Source organism: Oncorhynchus keta, chromosome 1, assembly GCF_023373465.1.
Source record: "Oncorhynchus keta strain PuntledgeMale-10-30-2019 chromosome 1, Oket_V2, whole genome shotgun sequence".
Lineage (NCBI taxonomy): Eukaryota > Metazoa > Chordata > Actinopteri > Salmoniformes > Salmonidae > Oncorhynchus > Oncorhynchus keta.
This window is the reverse complement of record NC_068421.1, coordinates 80674578-80694545: the sequence shown is the minus strand read 5'-3', so window position 1 is coordinate 80694545 and position 19968 is coordinate 80674578. Positions and strand designations below refer to the sequence as shown.

Below are 19968 nucleotides of genomic sequence, written 5' to 3'. Positions count from 1 at the left end.
TGAACCGTGTGTACTGTACAGGTAGTCTGGAAAGTGAACCGTGTGTATAGGTGATATGGAAAGTGAACAGTGTGTACTGTACAGGTAGTCTGGAAAGTGAACCGTGTGTATAGGTGATATGGAAAGTGAACCGTGTGTACTGTACAGGTAGTCTGGAAAGTGAACCGTGTGTATAGGTGATATGGAAAGTGAACAGTGTGTACTGTACAGGTAGTCTGGAAAGTGAACCGTGTGTATAGGTGATATGGAAAGTGAACAGTGTGTACTGTACAGGTAGTCTGGAAAGTGAACCGTGTGTATAGGTGATATGGAAAGTGAACAGTGTGTACTGTACAGGTAGTCTGGAAAGTGAACCGTGTGTATAGGTGATATGGAAAGTGAACAGTGTGTACTGTACAGGTAGTCTGGAAAGTGAACCGTGTGTATAGGTGATATGGAAAGTGAACAGTGTGTACTGTACAGGTAGTCTGGAAAGTGAACCGTGTGTATAGGTGATATGGAAAGTGAACAGTGTGTACTGTACAGGTAGTCTGGAAAGTGAACCGTGTGTATAGGTGATATGGAAAGTGAACAGTGTGTACTGTACAGGTAGTCTGGAAAGTGAACCGTGTGTATAGGTGATATGGAAAGTGAACAGCATATACAGAACGTCCTCCCTTTGGCCATAAAAATCCACTGTCACGGTGCTTCAGTTATCCCAGCTAGTGTTGAGTCTTTGAAGGAATCCTGGAAAATAATTATTTCCCAGTACATCACTGTCAGGTTTCAGAGAAGCCTGTACTGCCCCCATCCCGGTGCTCCCTACCTATATCCACCATCAATGAAAGCACAGGACAAAGTCTTGTCGCAAATCTCACGTTTCTCACAAACAAAACAGAAAATGAAAATGAGTGACTCGATCAGTCAACAATAACAATAAAAAATAAGATGGGATCCATCATTGCTCTCTCTATTCATCTATTTATTCATCTTCACCTCTATAAGTTCCAGTGGCGTTGGCCTTTCATTCCGACGTACTGAACCACGAGACTCAGTTGAAAAAGAACGCCTCCAACTGGTGATGGACTGTGGAGCTTTCCACATCAGTCCTGCTAGGATGAGTGGTGGTGATGTGAGGTATGGGACCTATACGTTGGTTTCCAGGCCATTCATATCAATGGCACAGTGGTCCTTATCCTTCTTCAGCTGCCTGGGAGGCACAGGGGGCTTTTTCCTCTCCGGAGGGGGCGGGGGCCGCACCCCTTCCTCCAATTGCATGAGGCGGGCAACATCGGGGGGGAAGGCGTCTGGTTTATCCCCTGAGCACTGGGGAGGTGGCTGGTAGCTACCGTTGTTGTTCTCACAGTTCATGTGCTGCTGGATGTTTATCATGGGCTTGGTCTCACAGATCAGAGGCACCTAGGAGAGAGGGAGGGGGGGGGAGAAGGAGAGAGAAAGAAGGAGCAATGGAAATAGAGGGAGAGAGAGAGAGAAAGAGAGGGAGAGAGAGAGAGAGAGAGAGAGAGAGAGAGAGAGAGAGAGAGAGAGAGAGAGAGCAAGAGACAGGTAGGATGGGGAGAGATTGAAAGAAAGCGAGAGAGAGAGGGAGAAAGGGAAAAGGTGAGAGGAAGATGGATTAAGGTACAGATGAGGAAAAATGTAGAGGCATATAAGATAGACTATTTTTGTAAAGGAAAAAGGTTTGCAAGGTTTTCAACTAGAAAACACGAACCTTGGCCTTGTCAAAATGTCTCCCTGAATTCAAAATGAAAAAATTATCTTTTTTTTTCTACATAACAAATTATGATTCCTGATAAAGCAGTAAAGTCAGATATTCACACTATTGTTGTTGACAGACTACAGTCATGTCGCTCTGAGCTCTGAGCCATAGCAGTAACATCCAGCAGAGTGGGATAATTGGATATAGCAGCCAGGTTACTCAGTGTGTCTTGCCCTCAGCTCTCTCCTTAGGGAAGCTGAATTTAACAGGAGTTGGACTAGCTAACTAGCTAAGTTCCATGATGGCAACTGTTATAGTAACACTAATGAGCTAAGCCAAGCTGAGCCGTACTGTGCTGGCTATTGTTGCTGGAACCATGCTGGAAAATAAAATATCCGAAGCACAGTACGCCTCGGCATGACAGTGCCGACAGCCTCAGCACAGGAGGTCTCAGTTCAGCACAATACGGCTCTGCTCAGCACAGGATGGCTTGGTTCAGCGCAATACGGCTCTGCTCAGCACAGGATGGCTTGGTTCAGCGCAATACGACTCTGCTCAGCACAGGATGGCTTGGTTCAGCGCAATACGGCTCTGCTCAGCACAGGACGGCTCTGCTCAGCACAATACGGCTTGGCTCAGCACAATACGGCTCTGCTCAGCACAGGACGGCTTGGCTCAGCACAATACGGCTCTGCTCAGCACAGGACGGCTTGGCTCAGCACAATACGGCTCTGCTCAGCACAATACGGCTCTGCTCAGCACAGGAAGGCTTGGCTCAGCACAATACGGCTCTGCTCAGCACAGGACGGCTTGGCTCAGCACAATACGGCTCTGCTCAGCACAGGACGGCTTGGCTCAGCACAATACGGCTCTGCTCAGCACAATACGGCTCTGCTCAGCACAGGAAGGCTTGGCACAGCACAATACGGCTCTGCTCAGCACAATACGGCTCTGCTCAGCACAGGACGGCTTGGCTCAGCACAATACGGCTCTGCTCAGCACAATACGTCTCTGCTCAGCACAGGACGGCTTGGCTCAGCACAATACGGCTCTGCTCAGCACAATACGGCTCTGCTCAGCACAGGAAGGCTTGGCTCAGCACAATACGGCTCTGCTCAGCACAATACGGCTCTGCTCAGCACAATACGGCTCTGCTCAGCACAATACGGCTCTGCTCAGCACAGGACGGCTTGGCTCAGCACAATACGGCTCTGCTCAGCACAGGACGGCTTGGCTCAGCACAATACGGCTCTGCTCAGCACAGGACAACTTGGCTCAGCACAATACGGCTCTGCTCAGCACAATACGGCTCTGCTCAGCACAGGATGGCTTGGCTCAGCACAATACGTCTCTGCTCAGCACAATACGGTTCTGCTCAGCACAGGACGGCTTGGCTCAGCACAATACGTCTCTGCTCAGCACAATACGGTTCTGCTCAGCACAGGACAACTTGGCTCAGCACAATACGGCTCTGCTCAGCACAGGAAGGCTTGGCTCAGCACAATACGTCTCTGCTCAGCACAATACGGTTCTGCTCAGCACAGGACGGCTTGGCTCAGCACAATACGTCTCTGCTCAGCACAATACGGCTCTGCTCAGCACAGGACAACTTGGCTCAGCACAATACGGCTCTGCTCAGCACAATACGGCTCTGCTCAGCACAGGACGGCTTGGCTCAGCACAATACGGCTCTGCTCAGCACAGGAAGGCTTGGCTCAGCACAATACGGCTCTGCTCAGCACAATACGGCTCTGCTCAGCACAGGACGGCTTGGCTCAGCACAATACGGCTCTGCTCAGCACAGGAAGGCTTGGCTCAGCACAATACGGCTCTGCTCAGCACAATACGGTTCTGCTCAGCACAGGACGGCTTGGCTCAGCACAATACGGCTCTGCTCAGCACAGGACGGCTTGGCTCAGCACAGGACGGCTTGGCTCAGCACAATACGTCTCTTCTCAGCACAATACGGCTCTGCTCAGCACAGGACGGCTTGGCTCAGCACAATACGGCTCTGCTCAGCACAGGACGGCTTGGCTCAGCACAATACGGCTCTGCTCAGCACAATACGGCTCTGCTCAGCACAGGACGGCTTGGCTCAGCACAATACGGCTCTGCTCAGCACAATACGGCTCTGCTCAGCACAGGACGGCTTGGCTCAGCACAATACGGCTCTGCTCAGCACAGGACGGCTTGGCTCAGCACAATACGGCTCTGCTCAGCACAATACGGCTCTGCTCAGCACAGGATGGCTTGGCTCAGCACAATACGGCTCTGCTCAGCACAGGACGGCTTGGCTCAGCACAATACGGCTCTGCTCAGCACAGGATGGCTTGGTTCAGCACAATACGGCTCTGCTCAGCACAGGACGGCTTGGCTCAGCACAATATGTCTCTGCTCAGCACAATACGGCTCTGCTCAGCACAATACGGCTCTGCTCAGCACAGGACGGCTTGGCTCAGCACAATACGGCTCTGCTCAGCACAATACGGCTCTGCTCAGCACAGGACGGCTTGGTTCAGCACAATACGGCTCTGCTCAGCACAGGACGGCTTGGCTCAGCACAATACGGCTCTGCTCAGCACAGGACGGCTTGGCTCAGCACAATACGGCTCTGCTCAGCACAGGACGGCTTGGCTCAGCACAATACGGCTCTGCTCAGCACAATACGGCTCTGCTCAGCACAGGATGGCTTGGCTCAGCACAATACAGCTCTGCTCAGCACAGGAAGGCTTGGCTCAGCACAATACGTCTCTGCTCAGCACAGGACGACTTGGCTCAGCACAATACGGCTCTGCTCAGCACAGGACGGCTTGGTTCAGCACAATACGGCTCTGCTCAGCACAATACGGTTCTGCTCAGCACAGGACGGCTTGGCTCAGCACAATACGGCTCTGCTCAGCACAGGATGGCTTGGTTCAGCACAATACGGCTCTGCTCAGCACAGGACGGCTTGGCTCAGCACAATATGTCTCTGCTCAGCACAATACGGCTCTTCTCAGCACAGGACGGCTTGGTTCAGCACAATACGGCTCTGCTCAGCACAATACGGCTCTGCTCAGCACAATACGGCTCTGCTCAGCACAGGACGGCTTGGTTCAGCACAATACGGCTCTGCTCAGCACAATATGTCTCTGCTCAGCACAATACGGCTCTTCTCAGCACAGGACGGCTTGGTTCAGCACAATACGGCTCTGCTCAGCACAATACGGCTCTGCTCAGCACAATACGGCTCTTCTCAGCACAGGACGGCTTGGCTCAGCACAATACGGCTCTGCTCAGCACAATACGGCTCTGCTCAGCACAGGACGGCTTGGTTCAGCACAATACGGCTCTGCTCAGCACAGGACGGCTTGGCTCAGCACAATACGGCTCTGCTCAGCACAGGACGGCTTGGCTCAGCACAATACGGCTCTGCTCAGCACAGGACGGCTTGGCTCAGCACAATACGGCTCTGCTCAGCACAATACGGCTCTGCTCAGCACAGGATGGCTTGGCTCAGCACAATACAGCTCTGCTCAGCACAGGAAGGCTTGGCTCAGCACAATACGTCTCTGCTCAGCACAGGACAACTTGGCTCAGCACAATACGGCTCTGCTCAGCACAGGACGACTTGGCTCAGCACAATACGGCTCTGCTCAGCACAGGACGGCTTGGTTCAGCACAATACGGCTCTGCTCAGCACAGGACGGCTCTGCTCAGCACAGGACGGCTTTGCTCAGCACAGGACGGCTTGGTTCAGCACAATACGGCTCTGCTCAGCACAGGACGGCTCTGCTCAGCACAGGACGGCTTGGTTCAGCACAATACGGCTCTGCTCAGCACAGGACGGCTCTGCTCAGCACAGGACGGCTTTGCTCAGCACAGGACGGCTTGGCTCAGCACAATACGGCTCTGCTCAGCACAGGACGGCTTGGCTCAGCACAATACGGCTCTGCTGAGCACAATACGGCTCTGCTCAGCACAGGACGGCTTGGCTTAGGACAATACATCTCTGCTCAGCACAGGACGGCTTGGCTCAGCACAATACGGCTCTGCTCAGCACAGGACGGCTTGGCTTAGGACAATACATCTCTGCTCAGCACAATACGGCTCTGCTCAGCACAGGACGGCTTGGCTTAGGACAATACATCTCTGCTCAGCACAATACGGCTCTGCTCAGCACAATACGGCTCTGCTCAGCACAATACGGCTCTGCTCAGCACAGGACGGCTTGGCTCAGCACAATACGGCTCTGCTCAGCACAGGACGGCTTGGCTCAGCACAATACGGCTCTGCTCAGCACAGGACGACTTGGCTCAGCACAATACGGCTCTGCTCAGCACAGGACGACTTGGCTCAGCACAATACGGCTCTGCTCAGCACAGGACGGCTTGGCTCAGCACAATACGGCTCTGCTCAGCACAGGACGGCTTGGCTCAGCACAATACGGCTCTGCTCAGCACAGGACGGCTTGGTTCAGCACAATACGGCTCTGCTCAGCACAATACGGCTCTGCTCAGTACAGGACGGCTTGGCTCAGCATAATACGGCTCTGCTCAGCACAGGACGGCTTGGCTCAGCACAATACGGCTCTGCTCAGCACAATACGGCTCTGCTCAGCACAGGACGGCTTGGCTCAGCACAATACGGCTCTGCTCAGCACAGGACGGCTTGGCTCAGCACAATACGGCTCTGCTCAGCACAGGACGGCTTGGCTCAGCACAATACGGCTCTGCTCAGCACAATACGGCTCTGCTCAGCACAGGACGACTTGGCTCAGCACAATACGGCTCTGCTCAGCACAATACGGCTCTGCTCAGCACAATACGGCTCTGCTCAGCACAATACGGCTCTGCTCAGCACAGGACGGCTCTGCTCAGCACAGGACGGCTTGGCTCAGCACAATATGTCTCTGCTCAGCACAGGACGGCTTGGCTCAGCACAATACGGCTCTGCTCAGCACAATACGGCTCTGCTCAGCACAGGACGACTTGGCTCAGCACAATACGGCTCTGCTCAGCACAATACGGCTCTGCTCAGCACAATACGGCTCTGCTCAGCACAGGACGGCTTGGCTCAGCACAATATGTCTCTGCTCAGCACAATACGGCTCTTCTCAGCACAGGACGGCTTGGTTCAGCACAATACGGCTCTGCTCAGCACAATACGGCTCTGCTCAGCACAGGACGGCTTGGCTCAGCACAATACGGCTCTGCTCAGCACAGGACGGCTTGGCTCAGCACAATACGGCTCTGCTCAGCACAATACGGCTCTGCTCAGCACAGGACGGCTTGGTTCAGCACAATACGGCTCTGCTCAGCACAATACGGCTCTGCTCAGCACAGGACGGCTTGGCTCAGCACAATACGGCTCTGCTCAGCACAGGACGGCTTGGCTCAGCACAATACGGCTCTGCTCAGCACAATACGGCTCTGCTCAGCACAGGACGGCTTGGCTCAGCACAATACGGCTCTGCTCAGCACAATACGGCTCTGCTCAGCACAGGACGGCTTGGCTCAGCACAATACGGCTCTGCTCAGCACAATACGGCTCTGCTCAGCACAGGATGGCTTGGCTCAGCACAATACGGCTCTGCTCAGCACAGGACGACTTGGCTCAGCACAATACGGCTCTTCTCAGCACAGGACGGCTTGGCTCAGCACAATACGGCTCTGCTCAGCACAGGACGGCTTGGCTCAGGACAATACATCTCTGCTCAGCACAATACGGCTCTGCTCAGCACAGGACGGCTTGGTTCAGCACAATACGGCTCTGCTCAGCACAATACGGCTCTGCTCAGTACAGGACGGCTTGGCTCAGCATAATACGGCTCTGCTCAGCACAGGACGGCTTGGCTCAGCACAATACGGCTCTGCTCAGCACAATACGGCTCTGCTCAGCACAGGACGGCTTGGCTCAGCACAATACGGCTCTGCTCAGCACAGGACGGCTTGGCTCAGCACATACGGCTCTGCTCAGCACAGGACGGCTTGGCTCAGCACAATACGGCTCTGCTCAGCACAATACGGCTCTGCTCAGCACAGGAAGGCTTGGCTCAGCACAATACGGCTCTGCTCAGCACAGGACGACTTGGCTCAGCAAAATACGGCTCTGCTCAGCACAGGACGGCTTGGCTCAGCACAATACGGCTCTGCTCAGCACAGGACGGCTTTGCTCAGCACTATACGGCTCTGCTCAGCACAGGACGGCTTGGCTCAGCACAATACGGCTCTGCTCAGCACAGGACGGCTTGGCTCAGCACAATATGGCTCTGCTCAGCACAGGACGGCTTGGCTCAGCATAATACAGCTCTGCTCAGCACAGGACGGCTTGGCTCAGCACAATACGGCTCTGCTCAGCACAATACAGCTCTGCTCAGCACAGGAAGGCTTGGCTCAGCACAATACGGCTCTGCTCAGCACAGGACGACTTGGCTCAGCACAATACGGCTCTGCTCAGCACAGGACGACTTGGCTCAGCACAATACGGCTCTGCTCAGCACAGGACGGCTTGGCTCAGCACAATACGGCTCTGCTCAGCACAGGACAGCTTGGCTCAGCACACTAGTGTGAAAAGGGTATAAGACAGGCAGATACTCACACCATCTCCTTCCTTGATAAAGTCTTTTCTGCAGATATGGGCCATGATACCTGTGGCCAACGCATCCCCCATAACATTCACCATGGTCCGGAATCTGTCTCTGGAAGCAGGAGAGGAGCAGGAAAGACAGGTTTAGAATAAGAGGAGTGTGTGTGTGTGTGTGTGTGTGGTGTGTGTGTGTGTGTGTGTGTGTGTGTGTGTGTGTGTGTGTGTGTGTGTGTGTGTGTGTGTGTGTGTGTGTGTGTGTGTGTGTGTGTGTGTGTGTGTGTGTGTGCGTGCGTGCGTGCGTGCGTGCGTGTGTGACCAGTGTGTCTCCAAAATAATATTAAGCAAACAAAACGTTGACCAACTGAGGACATTTTGTTAGTCCCCACGAGGTCAAATGCTATTTCTAGGGGGTTTAGGGTTAAGTTTAGAATTAGTCTTAGGGTTAGAATTAGGTTAAGGGTTAGGGTTAGGACTAGGGATAGATTTAGGGTTAGGAGTGAGGTTTTTTTATTTATTTTTATTTTTTTTATTTTTATTTCAGCTTTATTTAACCAGGTAGGCTAGTTGAGAACAAGTTCTCATTTGCAACTGCGACCTGGCCAAGATAAAGCATAGCAGTGTGAACAGACAACACAGAGTTACACATGGAGTAAACAATTAACAAGTCAATAACACAGTAGAAAAAAAGGGGCAGTCTATATACAATGTGTGCAAAAGGCATGAGGAGGTAGGCGAATAATTACAATTTTGCAGATTAACACTGGAGTGATAAATGATCAGATGGTCATGTACAGGTAGAGATATTGGTGTGCAAAAGAGCAGAAAAATAAATAAAAACAGTATAAAAACAGTATGGGAATGAGGTAGGTGAAAATGGGTGGGCTATTTACCAATAGACTATGTACAGCTGCAGCGATCGGTAAGCTGCTCAGATAGCTGATGTTTGAAGTTGGTGAGGGAGATAAAATTCTCCAACTTCAGCGATTTTTGCACTTCGTTCCAGTCACAGGCAGCAGAGTACTGGAACGAAAGGCGGCCAAATGAGGTGTTGGCTTTAGGGATGATCTGTGAGATACACCTGCTGGAGCGCGTGCTACGGATGGGTGTAGCCATCGTGACCAGTGAACTGAGATAAGGCGGAGCTTTACCTAGCATGGACTTGTAGATGACCTGGAGCCAATGGGTCTGGCGACGAATATGTAGCGAGGGCCAGCCGACTAGAGCATACAAGTCGCAGTGGTGGGTGGTATAAGGTGCTTTAGTGACAAAACGGATGGCACTGTGATAGACTGCATCCAGTTTGCTGAGTAGAGTGTTGGAAGCCATTTTGTAGATGACATCGCCAAAGTCGAGGATCGGTAGGATAGTCAGTTTTACTAGGGTAAGCTTGGCGGCGTGAGTGAAGGAGGCTTTGTTGTGGAATAGAAAGCCGACTCTTGATTTGATTTTCGATTGGAGATGTTTGATATGAGTCTGGAAGGAGAGTTTGCAGTCTAGCCAGACACCTAGGTACTTATAGATGTCCACATATTCAAGGTCGGAACCATCCAGGGTGGTGATGCTAGTCGGGCATGCGGGTGCAGGCAGCGATCGGTTGAAAAGCATGCATTTGGTTTTACTAGCGTTTAAGAGCAGTTGGAGGCCGCGAAAGGAGAGCTGTATGGCATTGAAGCTCGTTTGGAGGTTAGATAGCACAGTGTCCAATGACGGGCCGAAAGTATATAGAATGGTGTCGTCTGCGTAGAGGTGGATCAGGGAATCGCCCGCAGCAAGAGCAACATCATTGATATATACAGAGAAAATAGTCAGCCCGAGAATTGAACCCTGTGGCACCCCCATAGAGACTGCCAGAGGACCGGACAGCATGCCCTCTGATTTGACACACTGAACTCTGTCTGCAAAGTAATTGGTGAACCAGGCAAGGCAGTCATCTGAAAAACCGAGGCTAGTGAGTCTGCCGATAAGAATATGGTGATTGACAGAGTCGAAAGCCTTGGCAAGGTCGATGAAGACGGCTGCACAGTACTGTCTTTTATCGATGGCGGTTATGATATCGTTCAGTACCTTGAGTGTGGCTGAGGTGCACCCGTGACCGGCTCGGAAACCAGATTGCACAGCGGAGAAGGTACGGTGGGATTCGAGATGGTCAGTGACCTGTTTGTTGACTTGGCTTTCGAAGACCTTAGATAGGCAGGGCAGGATGGATATAGGTCTATAACAGTTTGGGTCCAGGGTGTCTCCCCCTTTGAAGAGGGGGATGACTGCGGCAGCTTTCCAATCCTTGGGGATCTCAGACGATATGAAAGAGAGGTTGAACAGGCTGGTAATAGGGGTTGCGACAATGGCGGCGGATAGTTTCAGAAATAGAGGGTCCAGATTGTCAAGCCCAGCTGATTTGTACGGGTCCAGGTTTTGCAGCTCTTTCAGAACATCTGCTATCTGGATTTGGGTAAAGGAGGACCTGGAGAGGCTTGGGCGAGGAGCTGCGGGGGGGGCGGAGCTGTTGGCCGAGGTTGGAGTAGCCAGGCGGAAGGCATGGCCAGCCGTTGAGAAATGCTTATTGAAGTTTTCGATAATCATGGATTTATCGGTGGAGAACGTGTTACCTAGCCTCAGTGCAGTGGGCAGCTGGGAGGAGGTGCTCTTGTTCTCCATGGACTTTACAGTGTCCCAGAACTTTTTGGAGTTGGAGCTACAGGATGCAAACTTCTGCCTGAAGAAGCTGGCCTTAGCTTTCCTGACTGACTGCGTGTATTGGTTCCTGACTTCCCTGAACAGTTGCATATCACGGGGACTATTCGATGCTATTGCAGTCCGCCACAGGATGTTTTTGTGCTGGTCGAGGGCAGTCAGGTCTGGAGTGAACCAAGGGCTGTTAGGTTTAAGGTTATGGTTAGGGTAAGGGTCAGAGTATGGGTTAGGGTTAGGGTTAGGTTTAGGGTTAGGGTTAGGTTTAGGGGTTAGGGAAAATAGGGTTTTGAATGGGACTGAATTGTGTGTCCCCACAAGGCAAGCTGTACAATACTGTGTGTGTGTGTGTTTGTGTTAGTTTATATGAAGAAGTTCACAAACAAAGATGGGAACTTTATCACAATTCAATACAGAAATGAAATGTATTTGGGTAAAGAACATATCTACTCATTTATAGTTTCACTGTTTAAAAAAATATATATAATGAAGAACTTGTGTTGCTTATGCTCTGCACTTTCTGGAGGACCAAGACTCCACTAAGCATGTAACCATTTCACTGTACAGTTTACACCTTCTGTATCCTCTGCATGTGACAAGTGAACTTTTATTTGATTTGGAATAACGTTTGTTTACAAGAGATGGTAATGTGAAGAACAACATGACTTGCACTAAAGTCAAATTAGAATATAGGTGTCCAAGTTCTAAAATTCTCTGGTAGGATGACTTGCTATTATTTAGTCACAGTCACAACAGTAAGCTATTTTCCGTAATTAGCTTGTCATTCACTTGTAAATAATGATATTCTTGTGATTTTATTATAATTCATAGAAATTAGCTAAAGTTAAGATGTTGTCAGCGATGATATGGTCATTATTTGAACTGGCTAGCCAGCTAACTTAACATTAGCTAGCCAGCTAACAAGCTAGAAACTAACCAAAACATTGTTTCGAAAGTTGCTTTTAGTGACCTGGTTTGCTAGACTGACATATACTAAATTTGTGTTTACACGGATGGGTCTATTGGTGTTAAAATACATGAGTTAAGCTATTTTGAACCACCAGTCTGCTGATGCAATCTGTCGTTTTTGTGTTTATACTTTTTCATAATGATAACGACAAGTTTGATGTCGGACGACAATAAAATGTTTAGGACGTCACTGAGACAACTGTCTACAGACATGTCGATAGATGTATTATAAACCAGCCTTTAGTCTTGAAATCTTTGGTTGTTTAGTACTCACTCTGTTTAGCACATGGCCTCAAATGGGAATCCTTAAAGTAATGGGTGGGGCTAAGACTTAAGAGGGTGTGGGCAATGCTGAATGTGTGTAGACAAAGAAATCAAATCAAATCAAATTTTATTTTTCACATACACATGGTTAGCAGATGTTAATGCGAGTGTAGCGAAATGCTTGTGCTTCAAGTTCCGACAATGCAGTGATAACCAACAAGTAATCTAACTAACAATTCCAAAACTACTGTCTTATACACAGTGTAAGGGGATAAGGAATATGTACATAAGGATATATGAATGAGTGATGGTACAGAGCAGCATACAGTAGATGGTATCGAGTACAGTATATACATATGAGATGAGTATGTAGACAAAGTAAACAAAGTGGCATAGTTAAAGTGGCTAGTGATACATGTATTACATAAGGATGCAGTCGATGATGTAGAGTACAGTATAAACATATGCATATGAGATGAATAATGTAGGGTAAGTAACATTATATAAGGTAGCATTGTTTAAAGTGGCTAGTGATATATTTACATCATTTCCCATCAATTCCCATTATTAAAGTGGCTGGAGTTGGGTCAGTGTCAATGACAGTGTGTTGGCAGCAGCCACTCAATGTTAGTGGTGGCTGTTTAACAGTCTGATGGCCTTGAGATAGAAGCTGTTTTTCAGTCTCTCGGTCCCAGCTTTGATGCACCTGTACTGACCTCGCCTTCTGGATGATAGCGGGGTGAACAGGCAGTGGTTCGGGTGGTTGATGTCCTTGATGATCTTTATGGCCTTCCTGTAACATCGGGTGGTGTAGGTGTCCTGGAGGGCAGGTAGTTTGCCCCGGTGATGCGTTGTGCAGACCTCACTACCCTCTGGAGAGCCTTACGGTTGAGGGCGGAGCAGTTGCCGTACCAGGCGGTGATACAGCCCGCCAGGATGCTCTCGATTGTGCATCTGTAGAAGTTTGTGAGTGCTTTTGGTGACAAGCCGAATTTCTTCAGCCTCCTGAGGTTGAAGAGGCGCTGCTGCGCCTTCTTCACGACGCTGTCAGTGTGAGTGGACCAATTCAGTTTGTCTGTGATGTGTATGCCGAGGAACTTAAAACTTGCTACCCTCTCCACTACTGTTCCATCGATGTGGATAGGGGCGTGTTCCCTCTGCTGTTTCCTGAAGTCCACAATCATCTCCTTAGTTTTGTTGACGTTGAGTGTGAGGTTATTTTCCTGACACCACACTCCGAGGGCCCTCACCTCCTCCCTGTAGGCCGTCTCGTCGTTGTTGGTAATCAAGCCTACCACTGTTGTGTCGTCCGCAAACTTGATGATTGAGTTGGAGGCGTGCGTGGCCACGCAGTCGTGGGTGAACAGGAAGTACAGGAGAGGGCTCAGAACGCACCCTTGTGGGGCCCCCGTGTTGAGGATCAGCGGGGAGGAGATGTTGTTGCCTACCCTCACCACCTGGGGGCGGCCCGTCAGGAAGTCCAGTACCCAGTTGCACAGGGCGGGGTCGAGACCCATGGTCTCGAGCTTGATGACGAGCTTGGAGGGTACTATGGTCTTGAATGCCGAGCTGTAGTCGATGAACAGCATTCTCACATAGGTATTCCTCTTGTCCAGGTGGGTTAGGGCAGTGTGCAGTGTGGTTGAGATTGCATCGTCTGTGGACCTATTTGGGCGGTAAGCAAATTGGAGTGGGTCTAGGGTGTCAGGTAGGGTGGAGGTGATATGGTCCTTGACTAGTCTCTCAAAGCACTTCATGATGACGGAAGTGAGTGCTACGGGGCGGTAGTCGTTTAGCTCAGTTACCTTAGCTTTCTTGGGAACAGGAACAATGGTGGCCCTCTTGAAGCATGTGGGAACAGCAGACTGGTATAGGGATTGATTGAATATGTCCGTAAACACACCGGCCAGCTGGTCTGCGCATGCTCTGAGGGTGCGGCTGGGGATGCCGTCTGGGCCTGCAGCCTTGCGAGGGTTAACACGTTTAAATGTCTTACTCACCTCAGCTGCAGTGAAGGAGAGACCGCATGTTTTCATTGCAGGCCGTGTCAGTGGCACTGTATTGTCCTCAAAGCGGGCAAAAAAGTTATTTAGTCTGCATGGGAGCAAGACATCCTGGTCCGTGACTGGGCTGGGTTTCTTCTTGTAGTCCGTGATTGACTGTAGACCCTGCCACATGCCTCTTGTGTCTGAGCCATTGAATTGAGATTCCACTTTGTCTCTGTACTGACGCTTAGCTTGTTTAATAGCCTTGCGGAGGGAATAGCTGCATTGTTTATATTCAGACATGTTACCAGACACCTTGCCCTGATTAAAAGCAGTGGTTCGCGCTTTCAGTTTCACGCGAATGCTGCCATCAATCCACGGTTTCTGGTTTGGGAATGTTTTTATCGTTGCTATGGGAACGACATCTTCGACGCACGTTCTAATGGACTCGCACACCGAATCAGCGTATTCGTCAATATTTCCATCTGACGCAATACGAAACATGTCCCAGTCCACGTGATGGAAGCAGTCTTGGAGTGTAGAATCAGCTTGGTCTGACCAGCGTTGGACAGAACTCAGCGTGGGAGCCTCTTGTTTTAGCTTCTGCCTGTAGGCAGGGATCAGCAAAATAGAGTCGTGGTCAGCTTTTCTGAAAGGGGGGCGGGGCAGGGCCTTATATGCGTCGCGGAAGTTAGAGTAACAATGATCCAAGGTTTTACCACCCCTGGTTGCGCAATCGATATGCTGATAAAATTTAGGGAGTCTTGTTTTCAGATTAGCTTTGTTAAAATCCCCAGCTACAATGAATGCAGAAGAGCTCTCCAGTAGGTGTACCAAAACATTCAAGGGCCATTTTCTCATAAAGTGGGGTTACAAGTGTATCAACTGTCAAATCAGAATTATTTTCCCATTGTTCTTCACCTGTAGTGTATGATATACAATTTTCTAGCTCTGATTTTCTACTTTTATCCAATGTAAAAAACACCATAGATGTGTTCGAATACTCATACAAATCGCACTATTTGTGATCTAAATTGAGTGTGTGGTGTGCTTATTGTTCATAGTATGGATATAGTTAGTATGCCAAAAGTTCCCGGATGTTGTACTACATTCACCAAAATTTGAAGTATACAAGCAGTGGACACTATTTCCGTGCTTTTAGAGCCCATAATGTAATTCTTCAGAAAATTTACGTGGCTTCGCAACATTTTCAAATTGGAAAAAAATGGCAGAAAATATGCAGTTGAAGTCCGATGAGAGCGGTTACAAATGTAAGTACAAAAAGTAAATATTGATTGCTTTAATTAATTATGACAAATGTTAAGAGAATGTTGAGCAAAGTAATACAAATAAGTTTCAAATAACTTATGTTGGTTGACAATTTGTTAGCTACGCTAGCCTTACGAGCCTTACGAACTTGGGGCGGCAGGGTAGCCTAGTGGTTAGAGCGTTGGACTAGTAACCGGAAAGTAGCAAGTTCAAATCCCCGAGCTGACAAAGTACAAATCTGTCATTCTGCCCCTGAACAGGGAGTTAAACCCACTATTCCTTGGCTGTCATTGAAAATTAAATAAAATTCTTAACTGACTTGCCTAGATAAATAAAGGTAAAATAAAAATGGCAGCAGTTGCTTGTATGCAGCGGTATGTTAGCAAGCTACCTAAACTTAGTTGGCTAGTAATACATTCAACTTTACACCATGTTAACTATACGCTATCCAACTAACTACCCAATGTTTATTGACTTGATTATTCACGTCATTCGCTAAGTGGTATAGTCGTTGTGTGTTCTTAATGGAGCAAGAAATTGCATAGCAAGAGCATAAGACCGAATCGAGCCAGTCAGTCAGATGTTTCCACAGATGTGTAGCATCTGAATAATGCTACACAAACAAACTCTCTCTCACACCACTTCAGAAATAATCATTGATGCATCCCACACACACAAAATGTCACATAACATGGAATGGGAAAACAATTATAAGACTGGCAGTAGAGGAAGTGGATCCCATATGGTACTCACAATGCCCAATCCACTGCAATGATGAGAGTGATGTCATCAGTTGGCAACCCAACAGACGTTAGCACGATCACCATAGTGACCAGACCAGCCTGTGGAATTCCTGCAGCACCGATGCTGGCTGCTGTGGCAGTGATGCTGGAAGACAGAGGGAGGTGGGGTAAACACCATTATACCATACTCTATACAATAACTGATGTAGCACAAAGAGTTCACTACTAGTTTCTCCATACTTAACAACACCACTTAGCCATGGCTCCTCCAGTTTTATGTATACTATCATACCACCATAAATGCATGCCCAATACAGTGCTTCTAAGCAGGATCCTCACCTGGATATTGGAAAAGAGCCCATATCTATAAGTTCATATTGTACTTTGTTACTTATTGTCAATGGGGCATAACGTTGCCATATTTTGCATTGCCTGACATGAACCATAATATTTGAATGAACCATTGTTACATTTGAAGCACATAGAAAGTAGCCCTTTGAAATACAAGCACAAAGGGACTAAACTGCATCTTCCTGTCTAAAGCTACATAACATACGAGACACATAGTCTCTCAGGTTGTTTTTATGTGTGACATAATATTAGTGGGAATCATCAACTGCTTTCCTGGTTGGTACTGTGGTACTGTTGAAGTAAAGTTTTACGATTTCAAAGGGATTAGCGCTATTCTCTGATTCACATTGATATTATGAAACACACTTAAAGACAACCAAGACAATCCTGCTTTGAAAATGGAGTCTGTGTGAGTTGTGCATGTTATGTACTGTAGCTTTAGACAGGAAGATGGAGTTTAGTTCCTTCATGCTTTTAGCCTTGTTTGTTGTTTGTTGAAAATAGAGACGCAATTCCATCTACTATAATAGCATTAAGCTGGGGTCCCTATGGCAGGGAGGGGATTCAAGGCCAAAACACGACCGGGCTGAAAAACACAGGGACATTCTATTTTGATCCCCAATTACTTTGCACTATCCTGCTTTCCTCTGCCATCACTGAGCACTTTACTCTCTCTGTCCATCTCTCTCTGTCCATCTCCCTCTTCCTCTTCCTTTCTCTCTATTTCTCTCTCTCTATTTCTCTCTCTATTTCTCTATTTCTCTCTCTCTTTATCTCTCTCTCTCTTTATCTCTCTCTCTCTCTCTGTCCATCTCTCTCTCTCTCTCTCTCTCTCTCTCTCTCTCTCTCTCTCTCTCTCTCTCTCTCTCTCTCTGTCCATCTCTCTCTGTCTATCTCTCTGTCCATCTCTCTCTCTCTCTCTCTCTCTCTCTCTCTCTCTCTCTCTCTCTCTCTCTCTCTCTCTCTCTCTCTCTCTCTCTCTCTCTCTCTTTCTCTCTCTCTTTCTCTCCATCTCCCTCTTCCTCTCTCTCTATTTCTGTCTCCCTCTTCCCCTCTCTCTATTTCTGTCTCTCTCTCTCTCTCTCTCTCTCTCTGCCTCTCTCTCTCTCTCTCTCTCTCTCTGTCTGCCTCTGTCTCTGTCTCTCTCTGTCTCTGTCTCTGTCTCTGTCTCTCTGTCTCTCTCTCTCTCTCTCTGTCTCTCTCTCTGTCTCTCTCTCTCTCTCTCTCTCTCTCTCTCTCTCTCTCTCTCTCTCTCTCTCTCTCTCTCTCTCTCTCTCTCTCTCTGTCTCTCTCTGTCTATCTCTCTGTCCATCTCTCTGTCTATCTCTCTGTCCACCTCTCTCTCTCTCTCTCTCTCTCTCTCTCTCTCTCTCTCTCTCTCTCTCTCTCTCTCTCTCTCTTTCTCTCTCTATTTCTGTCCATCTCTCTCTATTTTCCTCCTCTCTCTCTCTCTCTCTCTCTCTCTCTCTCTCTCTCTCTCTCTCTCTCTCTCTCTCTCTCTCTATCTCTATCTCTCTGTCTCTCTCTGTCTATCTCTCTGTCTCTCTCCATCTCTCTGTCTATCTCTCTGTCTCCTCTCTCTCTCTCTCTCTCTCTCTCTCTCTCTCTCTCTCTCTCTCTCTATCTCTATCTCTCTGTCTCTCTCTGTCTATCTCTCTGTCCATCTCTCTGTCTATCTCTCTGTCCATCTCTCTCTCTCTCTCTCTGTCCATCTCTCTCTCTCTCTCTCTCTCTCTCTCTCTCTCTCTCTCTCTCTCTCTCTCTCTCTCTCTCTCTCTCTCTCTCTCTTTCTCTCGGTCTCTCTGTCTCTGTCTCTGTCTGCTCCCCACCCTTATCCCCCCCCGTTCTTTCTACCCCTACCATGCTCTCTTTCACATCCAGTGTACTTTATGCATAGTCCATCTGTTCATCTAATTCAGGAATGGGCAACTTTGATGGTGGTGGGGGCCACAAAAAATCTGAACTCCCATCCTCCCCAACGCGTTGCGAGCAAAACATTTTTGAAACATGTGGCTGATATTAATGCCATTATACATTAGAGAACCGTGTACAGTGTGCCACTGTATTTTGCCTGGAAGAACATCTAAAAGTATATTCTACTCAGCTGATGATCACCCTTTAAATCAATGTAGCATATCACCATCACCTCCCTGCTAGTAGGAGACACCCAGTATGCTATAGGCAAGGATGGCCAACTCCAGTCCTCGGAGGCTAGCTTAGAATGCAGTTAGTTTAATCAGCTGTGTTTGCTTGGGATGGCACAACTCCGGCACCCCAACTCCGGTCCCTTGGAGTTGCCCATCCCAAATATAGTTAATTTATGATGGTGACTGGAATCAGTAACTAACATTTGTATATTTCTCGTAACAGATAAATACTCTCCATGTGGGCTAACCGCAGACACCTCAAATTGTATTTGTCACATACACATGGTTAGCAGATGTTAATGCGAGTGTAGCGAAATGCTTGTGCTTCTAGTTCCGACAATGCAGTAATATCTAACAAGTAATCCAACCTAACAATTTCACAACAACTACCTTATACACAAGTGTAAAATAATGAATAAGAATATGTACATAAAAATATATGAATGAGTGATGGCTGAAAGGCTAGGCAAGATTTAGTAGATGGTATAGAGTACAGTATATACATATGATATGAGTAATGTAGGGTATGTAAACATTATATAAAGTGGCATTGTTTAAAGTGGCTAGTGATACATTTATTACATCAAGATGGAAAGATGCAGTAGATGGTATAGAGTACAGTATATACATACGAGATGAGTAATGTAGGGTATGTAAACATGATATAAAGTGGCATTGTTTAAAGTAGCTAGTGATACATTTATTACATCAATGTTTCCATTATTTAAGTGGCTAGAGTTGAGTCAGTATGTTGGCAGCAGCCACTCAATTTTAGTGATGGCTGTATAACAGTCTGATGGCCTTGAGATAGAAGCTGTTTTTCATTCTCTCTGTCCCCGCTTTGATGCTTAATGGCGAGTTTGGAGGGTACTATGGTGTCAAATGCTGAGCTGTAGTCGATGAACATACCTTACATAGGTATTACTCTTGTCCAGATGGGTTAGAGCAGTGTGCAGTGTGATTGTGATTGCGTTGTCTGTGGACCTATTGGGGTGGTAAGCAAATTGGAGTGGGTCTAGGGTGTCAGGTAGGGTGGAGGTGATATGGTCCTTGACTAGTCTCTCAAAGCACTTCATGATGACGGAAGTGAGTGTTGCGGGGTGGTAGTCATTTAGCTCAGGTACCTTAGCTTTTTTGGGAATAGGAACAATGGTGTCCTTCTTGAAGCATGTGGGAACAGCTGACTGGGATAAGGATTGATTGAATATGTCCGTAAACACACCAGCCAGCCAGCTGCGCATGCTCTGAGGACGTGGCTAGTGATGCCGTCTGGGCCAGCAGCCTTG

General features: G+C 48.4%; 1 protein-coding gene across 1 annotated transcript in view; it reads right to left on the bottom strand.

Annotated features, from left to right (window-relative positions):
• Positions 1-1102: 1102 nt before the first annotated feature.
• The window catches only part of slc1a7b (solute carrier family 1 member 7b), a 108827-nt gene continuing 89961 nt past the window's right edge, over positions 1103-19968 (bottom strand). The window contains exons 9-11 of the mRNA XM_052461808.1: positions 16195-16329; positions 8279-8378; positions 1103-1398 (exon numbers count right to left, since the gene is read on the bottom strand). Coding sequence (XP_052317768.1) covers positions 1126-1398; positions 8279-8378; positions 16195-16329 — 508 coding nt within the window. The 3' untranslated portion in view covers positions 1103-1125. The remainder of the gene's footprint in view (positions 1399-8278; positions 8379-16194; positions 16330-19968) is intronic.